The sequence below is a fragment of the Pseudorasbora parva genome, chromosome 9 (genome assembly GCF_024679245.1).
Source record: "Pseudorasbora parva isolate DD20220531a chromosome 9, ASM2467924v1, whole genome shotgun sequence".
Classification (NCBI taxonomy): Eukaryota; Metazoa; Chordata; class Actinopteri; order Cypriniformes; family Gobionidae; genus Pseudorasbora; species Pseudorasbora parva.
In genome coordinates this window covers 7,435,506-7,445,693 of record NC_090180.1, presented here as the reverse complement: position 1 = coordinate 7,445,693, position 10,188 = coordinate 7,435,506, and the positions used below count along the sequence as shown (strand labels likewise).

At 36.3% G+C, this 10,188-nt stretch overlaps 1 protein-coding gene across 1 annotated transcript; it reads right to left on the bottom strand.

Moving 5' to 3' along the window:
- Positions 1–620: 620 nt before the first annotated feature.
- c9h5orf22 (chromosome 9 C5orf22 homolog) lies at positions 621–9,945 on the bottom strand. The gene is made up of 9 exons (XM_067453033.1): positions 9,765–9,945; positions 9,465–9,610; positions 7,601–7,750; positions 7,038–7,452; positions 6,234–6,296; positions 5,406–5,527; positions 5,156–5,222; positions 3,634–3,773; positions 621–1,449 (listed from the first exon to the last, which is right to left on the bottom strand). Exons 1-9 carry the CDS (start codon positions 9,831–9,833, stop codon positions 1,302–1,304), a joined length of 1,320 nt encoding a protein of 439 aa, XP_067309134.1. The 5' UTR covers positions 9,834–9,945; the 3' UTR covers positions 621–1,301.
- Between the last annotated feature and the right edge of the window lie 243 nt (positions 9,946–10,188).

Genomic DNA, 10,188 nt, shown 5'->3' with positions numbered 1-10,188 from the left:
ACAATGGCTTAGTAGCTAAATGCATCTCGTTGTCATGTAAGGGCCCTGTTCATGTTGGACAGACATTTTAATTGCATTTCATGTCTGTTAAGAGGCACAAAGACACCCTTTAAGCTTATGCCCCCATAGCTGCCGTTTTAGCTGAGTGGGGGCTCTGGGCGTTAACTATAATAGCTCTGTTTTGCAAGCACCAATCCGGTTAGTTTTTATTTCTACAGACTGTACTCACCAAGGTATAACAATCAAGATAAACTTAAACATTCGCCGGAGTTGTCCTTTTAAGTAAACATATTAGTTTGATAAGGTAATAAGGACTTATACCATGGTGAGTTATCAGACTAATACATTTACATTGTTATAGTATTTTCATAGTTAAAGGTTCACCCCAACCTTTTATCTTTTACCCTCATGTCGTTCTAAACCTGTATGAATGTCTTTATACTATTATAAGATTTTGCAGAATATTTCAGCTGTCCAAATAATGAAAGTCAGTGGGGTCCAAAACAACCCGGAACTCCACTGACTATTTTATGGACAAAAACAAAAATATACTTTTTTTCCCATAATACATATGTTCCACATGAGAAAGAAATCCATGCAAATTTGGAATGACACAAGGATGAGAAGATAATCACACAATTTTTATTTATGGGTTTACAATTTTATTGCTTGCACATTTGTGCATCATGCAGTCAAATTTTAAGTCAGGTCAGGAATATTCGTGGTAGTTTAGAAGTCTGTGGGTGCCACATACAAAGCTCAGATGAATTGGTAACCGCCTCAGGCTTCAGACAAAAGACAGCTGAAACACAAGGGCCACACAGAAAGAGAGGAGATATGCTGTCTTGTCTCAATTATTCTGCTATTCCCAAACTGAAGTATGGATACACAGTGAAGGACTGCAGCACAGAATTTATATGAACATCTCCGGGTTTATACTTTACAGTGCAAATAAAACATCATTTTGGTGGCAATGCAGAACAATTATTACTCAGTATTTAATTTAAAATCTAACCCTTCCACTCTACATTGGCAGCCTCTCATATCGTGAATCAATGCACTTCAAATATATATAACAAACCTTTTAAATTAAAAACCGTTTCCCAGATGGACACTAAATTTAGGTTTCCATTCGCATCCATACATCTCAATCAAAGTTACATTTGCACTCAGTGCAGACAATAGCAGTGAGTACACAGCAAATCTCAGTACGGTTTTAAAAGCTTTGCAACATACACTCTCTGAAAACAGCCGTTGGTGAAAATCCTGCCGCAGCTGCTGTTGAAATGTAACCTCCCTCCTCATGGGGTCTTTGATGTGCTCTCTGATGGTATTGATTCATACTCTCTGTGAACATCCAAGCAGCCAAAGAGGGACTCTAGAATGTTCAGTACACTGGTCTGAATGGAATCCACTTGTTCTGCCGGGCAATACTCATCCAAACTGGATCTGACAAAGAAAAAACGGAAATTGAAGAAACATTTAAAACTTGTATATTACAAGATGGAAATATATACAGCCATCAGACATAACATTACGACCACCTTCCTAACTAGAGTCCTGAAAGTGTGCTGTGGTATCTGGCACCAAGATGTTAGCAACAGATCCTTTAAATCCTGTAAGTTGCAATGGATCAGACTTCTTTGTTCAGCACATCTCACAGGCGCTCGAATGGATTGAGATTGAGAATTTTGGAGGTCAAGTCAACACCTAAAAACTCATTGCTATGCTCCTCAAACCATTCATTACTTTTTTTTTGCTTTGTGGTGGGGTGCATGATCCTGCTGAAAAAGGCCACAGCCACCAGGGAATAGCGTTTCCATGAAAGGGTGCACATGGTCTGCAACAATGCTAGGTAGGTGGTACGCATCAAAGTAACATCCACATGGATGGCAGGACCCAAGGTTTCCCAGCAGAACATTGCCCGAAGCATCACACCGCCTCCGCTGGCTTGCCTTCTTACTGGTGAAATGTTTTCCAAGGTAAGTGACCCACCTGCACCCAGCCATCCATGTGATATAAAAGAAAATGTGATTCATCAGACCAGGCCACCTTCTTCCAATGCTCCGTGGTCCAGATCTGATGGTCACGTGCCCACTGTTCGCACTTTCGGCGGTGGACAGGTCAGCATGGGCACCCTGACTGGTCTGTGGCGATGTAACCCCATACTCAACAAATTGCGATGCACTGTTTATTCTGACACCTTCCTATCAGAACCAGCATTAACTTTTTGAGCAATTTGAGCTACAGTTGCTCATTTCTTTGATCAGACCATACGGGCTAGCCTTCACTCCCCACGTACATCAGTGAGCCTTGGCCACCCATGACTCTGTCACCGGTTCACCACGGTTCCTTCCTTGGACCACTTTTGATAGATACTGACCACTGCAAACCGGAAACAAGAGCTGTGGTTTTGAAAATGCCCTGACCCAGTCATCTAGCCATGACCTTTTGGCCCTTGTCAAACTCTAAACTGTAAAGCTCTAATCCTTATGCTTGCCCATTTTTCCTGCCTCTAACACATCATCTTTGAGGACAAAATGTTCACTTGCTGCCTCTATATTTTATTGTATTAAATTCTTATATAGGAAAATATGCAAGTTTGTGGTAAGTACTTAAAAAATGCTTAATACTTTCAAGGACACAAATTAAATTGATCAAAAGGGACAATAAAACATTTATAATAATAATAATACCAAAGATTTCCATTTTAAATAGTCTCCTCTTTTGAGATTTCTATTCATTGAAGAATCCAGAAAAAGTATGGTGTCTACAAAAATATTGAGCAGCACAACTGTTTCTTGAGCAATAAATCAGCATACTACAATGACTTCAGCTTTAGCATCTCAGGAATATATATATATATATATATATATATATATATATATATATATATATATATATATATATATATATATATATATATATATATATATATATATATAAAACAGAACACATTTTAAATTGAAATTATATTTAACAATATTACAGTTTTTACTGTACTTTTGATCAAATAAATGCAGCCTCTGTAAGCATAAGAATCTAATTTCAAAAGCATTTCTAAATCTTGAAAATCATTAGTTTTAACACAGGCCATTGAGGTTATGACCACCATTGGTGGTCACTCCACTATATAAAATAACTGAAGTAAATAAAAAATGGTGCGTGTCCGCCATGGCGATGCACCATCAGTCAGAGAAATGGGCATTAAAAGACTAGATAATGAAAAATATTCTCATGGACCATGAAGGGCCGAGCTCCCCCTGACTCACAGAGATAAGAGTCTGATTGATGAGTGTGATGTTGAGTCTATGCTCATTAAAAACCATGCTAACAGATCACTGAGACACACATAAGTCTCACATAACACCATCTGTCTCATTTGCTTTTGGGACATCAACCAGCCTACAAACAGTCATTATATTATCAATTCCAATGCTAATTAATGCAGGCTAAAAAGAAAACAAGAAATATGATTTTTCTGATGCTTCTCTGAGGGAAAAAAAACAACACCTGGTACAACTGGTAACCCTAGAGGATGTAACAAATCATACTTGAAAGATTAAAATACGCAATGTACTTTTTAAAAGGAGAGACAAAATAGACATCCAAATGCTCTAATGACTGATGTACCTTGATATAGTGACAATGGTGGGCTTGGGCAGAGCTTCTAGGAAGAGCTGCACGGCCGTGATCATTTGCTGGATCTCTTCCTCACTGCTGATGTGGTGAGGGAGCTCGGAGTAATCACAGGTCAAGCCAGCTTGATGTACCTAGACGCAACACCACAGGCACAAATTATATCAGCCTGTGGCACTGGCAACGTGCCTCAGCACTACAAACCAAATGAAACAAATTTGTTATCCCTCATGTTCTGTTTGAGGACCCTCAATACAGGGTTCCACATTTTACATTTCAAATTATTCTGATTCTGTGGACATTTCACAAAAAAATGGTCCATACATCATCATTATCAGATTTATATTTGATATAATATATTACAGTAATCTAAAAATATGATAAATTATATTTTTCATTGGTTTTCTTGAAGTGATAACATTCATTTACATGATCAGAAGAAACCCTTCATAACCTACGCATATTTACCTCTGAGTCTGACACATCACTTTGATATTATAAATGCGTTTTGATGTTGCACAATCACCAGACAGAAATGTACAGATGATTGTTTGTTCCTTTCTTTGTTGCTGGTTTGAGTGGCACATTTTGTGTAATGAAAATGTGTGCCTTAAATTCATTCATTCGTGTTTGACAATCACAGAATTTTTTGCCATGGAAACCCTTTAAATAGCTCAAACATACTTAACATTTAATTATCAGGTGGAGTATTATTTTTCCTCATCACTGTAAAACATTATTTGTTTAATCAGTATTTAATCAGTATCATGTCATCTCATTTTTCATTAAAAAATATCTAAACATCTTTGAAACAAGATACAGTTACCTAAGATATATTTACTTGTTTTAGAAAGCATATATTGAATTAGATTTATTTTTCTTAATGTTTCAGCATAATAGTTTTTTACTTTTTTACTGTGTGTGTGTGTGTGTGTGTGAGTGTGAGTGTGTGTATACACATACATACAAAGTTTATATATATATATATACACACACACACACACACACACACACACACACACACACACACACACACACACACACACACACACACACACACACACACACACACACACACACACAGATCTTCCATCAATATATTTTACATTGTTTGTGTTTGGGGTCTCATATGACTATTATATTAAATATTAAATTGAAGTTAAACATGAACAAATGTAATGAAATTTCATATTAGGATTTGTTGACAAGTATTCATATTTGATTTATTTTAACACTGTTCAAATTCAAAATGATCTCAAGCAGACACAACGTGACTAGTTTGGATATGAGACACATTTCAGAAAACTGCATGCATACTCTACAGTAAAATAGATGGATATTATGCCAGAGAAATGTATTAAAATAATAAGGCAAAATAAGAGGATACTAATTCTATTTTTATACATACATCAGTGTCGTATCTGAAAGCTTAAAAGACTATTTGGGATTACATTGAATTACAGACATTTGACAAACATGATTCTCTCTCACACACACACACGCACACACACTTCACCATTTCATAGTCCGGTGACTGTGTTCGTTTCTTAAGGCTGTGTACAAGGCTGACAAGAGATTTCATTCTGCAAAGATAGAAACGGGGTGGGGGGTGGGATCAATGGGCTGTCATCTTCTGCTTGATTAAATGCATATCGACCATATACGTATAGCAATCAATCAATGCCAATATTGCGCTGATATGGAGCTTTAATCAAAAATCACAGAGCCTGTGACTCTACAGTCTCAATGAGATCAGTAATGCGTACCCTGGGTTTGCTGCTAAACGTTCAACAGTTTCCTGGCTGTCATCCTCAACCAAGTCAGCAAATGCAGCCTCCAGGTCTTCAAGCTGGTGTGTGCGTCTCTCTACACAATCCAAAAGCTCCTCCTGAAAACCAACAAATAGATCTGTAAAGAAGACTGTTATATGCCACCTTGGAAAATGTGCCTTCTTATGTGTCCTGTATTCAACATAATACACTGAGGCCAAAAATCCAGAGACCACATTTAACATAAAGGATAGCATTTGTACCAGGTATTATACCTGGTCTTATTGAATTTAGAGCATACATGACACATTTTTTCTCTCCCAAAAAAAGAAAAAGAAAAAAAGAAAAAGAAATTACTCCCATTACCCCAAAGATTTTTTTTTTTTACCAAGCCTAAACTGTTGAATGGTAGTGTACTGTGCATTTGTGATTGTGACAACACTAAGCAATTTAAGTTTACCTCTGAAAGAAGATTTTCACTCACATTGTCATGCTGATAATATAATTGACGATTAAAATACATTTCAAATAGAAAACAGCATTGTTCAGCATTCGGGTGTGATAAGATGTCAACAAATCAAGTTCTGAAAATTTTGATAAAAGCTATTGTTACGGTCAATATATACACAATTTTACACAATTTACTGCACAGCAGTTAAATTTAAAAGTTAAATTTAACTAGGACAGTTGTCAAAACATTATTGTTGTTGCTACAGCTTTATAAAAGTGAAAAAAGTGCCTAGGAATGCCTAAATCCTCTTTGGCTGAGACTGAATGAACACCTCATGATTAGTTCCAGTTCATTTAATTAGGAATCTTCATTACCTCATTTGGATCCTGCTGTGGCCTGCTAAAGCTGTACAACTCTTGAAGAAGATCATACTCTTCCTGTAACAGTGGTAAACAGACATTGAATACATATACACACTCTACTGGTCAAAAGTTTTAGAACGGTAAGATTTTGTAATGTTTTAAAAGAAGTCTCTTCTACTCACCAAGGCTGCATTTATATTATTAGAAATACAAAAAAGCTGTACAATTGTGAAATATTATTAAAATATAAAATAACTGTTTTCTATTTGAATATATTTTAAAATGTAATTTATTCCTGTGATGCAAAGCTGTATTTTGAGCATAATTACTCCAGTCTTCAGTGTCTCACGATCCTTCAGAAATCATCCTAATATAATGATTTACTGCTCAAGAAATATTTATGATTATTATCAATGTTGAAACTGTTGGGTAATTTTTTTTTAGGATTCCTTGATGAATAGAAAGTTCAAAAGACATAAATTGCATTTGAAAATATATTAATATAATCATTTTTTTTTTTTTGACAATAATACTCTTTTGATCAACAAAAATGAGCCTTTGTGAGATTAAGAGACTACTTTCAAAAAACATTTTCCTCACTATATGCCAAGGATTTTAAATATATATATCGACTCCATATGAGTCATGAATAAACTATTTCCATTTAAGCCGTAAAAATTAATATCTTCCATTTGTCTAGAAAGGTTTTTTTCTATATCAGTATGTAGGCGTGAGAATATATGAAAAATGATTCGCTATCGCAAACAAATGAATAGAGACTATACTAGTCTCCTGTGTTTCCTTGATTCACTCTACCTGTGTATACATCTCCTTGAAAGGGTTCTTACAGGAGAAAAAATCCAAGTCAATGTCAAGTATGAAAGGGTCGGTTTGCTCTATAACGGCTAAAAGCTTGTCTGTAATGTAGCTTGTTGACCCCTCATCAGCCTTCATGACTGCGTCACTGGCGTTTTCTGATGCAGTGATGCCATCGAGCGGTTGATAAGAGGAACTGCATGGGGCGTCCCTTTTGAACTGCACATCACTGTCTTCCTTTACAGCTGCTTTGCATATTTTAGCACTGCTTTGTCCATTTGTATGTCTCCTTTTCTGCAAACTGTTGACAGGATCCACTCGGATGACATTTAATTGTAACTCTTTTGGGTTTTCCAGCTGACTCAGTGGAACGTAAAGAGCGTCACTCAAAAAGTAATCGTCTCTGCTTGTCACCCTGCAAAGAGAAAGATTTCTTATGAAAGATTTTAAACACGATTCTAACGGCACAATTTTTCCTGACAGGGTGGAGGTCTCGTTCTTATTAATAGTAAATGAACGTCTGCTGCCATCTCATGGCTACATGCTGATATGCTGCACCTGACCTGATGGTGGTTGTGGATGAATCTCTCCCCACACACATGGAGTGCTCTCCTTCTTTGATCTGCTGAGCCCAGTACGGATGCAACCAAGCTACGTGGGATACGTGTCCAGCATAGACCATTGGCATAATCCAATTCTCAATGCTCAGCTCACTGCAAGAGCAAACAAAAACATGTCAACCCTTATTTTCACTGTTGCAATTAATAATCCGAACAAATATCAATGGGCTTTAGTCTCAACAGCATAAACTGCCCTTTTGAACTTTCTCTATTTTTAATAGGCAGAGGAATATTCATATTCATATACATGCATTTATGGGTGTTTCTTCAACAAAGGGCACATTTGACTTAGACTTTGGTCTTTTCTTCCCTATTGTGACAGATATCCAAGTCCATATTCAGATACCAAGCATCTTGGAAATTGATTAGATCACTGTGGTTTGCTATTGCTGTGATCTCATGTGAGTGATGACAGGTCGTACAACCCTCACACCAGTACGCATCATCAGAAGTGAAGTCAATGCAAGAGCGCAGGGAAGCTATTTTGGCACACACACACACACGCACGCACGCACGCACGCACGCGCACACACGCGCATACACACGCACGCACGCACACACACGCACACGCACACGCACACACACACACACACACACACACACACACACACACACACACACACACACACACACACACACACACACACACACACACACACACACACACACACACATTTGCTTTTGTAAACGTTGCCCTTACAAAGTGGGACTCTATAAAATTAATTGAAGTGATATATATTCTCTTACACCCATAACTGTCATTGCAGTTTGCAGACATGCAAGCTGTGATTTGGATTGGACTGATTGATTACCACAGCAAGCTTGCATCCCATAATTTAACATACTACCTAAAACTGATTGAAAAAATAATTGAATAATTCTGACTTACACCAAACAGCATAAGTCTTCTTAAAAAATACATTCATTGCTGGAATTTTGAACAGAGATAATCAATGTGGGTTTTCCAAGAAAATTAACAATGATTTACCACCCCTGGACACTTATAGGTATCCACCTGCACACCTGTAGGGGGGACCACAGCTTGTCACTGGGGCAGTACCCTTAAAAGGACATATATTTGTACCTTTTTTTACCATAAAAAGGTACAAGGGTACATATTTGTATAGGTACTAATATGCACCTTTTAGGAATAAAAAAGTTGATGTCACAAAAATATCTTTTTAAGGGTACTGCCCCAGTGACAAGCTGCTGTACCTCTAAACGTACAATTTGACACTTTTTTCTTCTTCTCTGTGTTTAATAATATTATCATGAATTAAGCATGGACTGACACCTAATCTTTTTGGGTTCACTTTCAGCATTTACAACATTGTAAATTATATCATTGCACAACATTCTCAATTTCGGACTGATATTCTTATATATATATATATATATATATATATATATATATATATATATATATATATATATATATATATATATATATATATATAGCATTTTAGCATTAACTGGTGAAAAGTACATTTTAAACATTTTTTGGAATAAAGTGATTTACTTGTTTCTGTTTAGCTATAACAATAATAATAAAAACAACAACTATATATACTATATTTGACTGGACTTGATTGCAAATGAATAAAAAACAAAGTGAATAATTTTTTAAGAATTTCTTAAATTTGTGTCTGGGACTAGGGTAAAACAATAAAATATATAGCAGAACTAAATTATGATCTCAGTAAAATGATTCCAGATGAATGTACTTTTTAATATGATTAAATTAAAAACAAAACCTCTCTGATCTATAAAAGAGCACAGAGTTGATGGAGAACCCTTATAAACTCACCTGAGCAGAGTCTCTTTGTCATACACCGTGTCAGCAGGCATATTCACAGGGATGAGGAGATCAGGATGGGAGTCCAAATGGACCATTTTAATGTCCTTCATAGGAATATATTTAGAACCGATGGCACGATATATGTGTTTTACAACCTAAAACAGGTGGGAATTACATTTCAATAACTTTTTTTTTGCATTTCATAATTGCTTTACACGTTTAGGAGGTGATCTATCATTCAAAACCTCTTTATGATTTTCTTTGATTGTTGTATGCAGTTATTTAGTATAGTAAGTTACTTAACGTTACCTCATGATGATCCTCCACAATCCACACGGGCAGTTTAGGATAAACGCGTTTCTGAAGTGGTGTGTTCATTTTTAGTTTCCACACGAGTGGTTATTAATTCCTGTCTTGCTTTAAAACTACAACAGCATTTGGAAGTTTTATTAGTGTTATGATACCGCTATAAATGGTGCACTGTGCGTCCTTGTTTTTCGACCGGGTGGAAACAAGTAGTCTAAGACATCATGAGCAAATTTTGAATTCCCACGACAGCCAGGCAAGTTAATGCAAATATATTTGGTTTCTGATTTTTTGATTTGTGAGTTATAACAGTAACACACCTTATTCTTTTCTCCTGACCATAGATGGCACATCTCAACACGTTTGATGAACGATAAGGTATGTTTTTGCCATTTAATCTGAATAGCAACGTGAGTTATTTGATCTA

Bases quoted from the DNA above. Each gene is read 5' to 3' on its own strand.
- c9h5orf22 (XM_067453033.1), bottom strand. From the start codon at position 9,833: ATGAACACACCACTTCAGAAACGCGTTTATCCTAAACTGCCCGTGTGG. The intron at 7,751-9,464 runs GTGAGTTTATAA...TTGCTCTTGCAG, and splicing joins GACAAAGAGACTCTGCTCAG to TGAGCTGAGCATTGAGAATT. The intron at 7,453-7,600 runs GTCAGGTGCAGC...TTCTCTTTGCAG, and splicing joins TCATCCACAACCACCATCAG to GGTGACAAGCAGAGACGATT.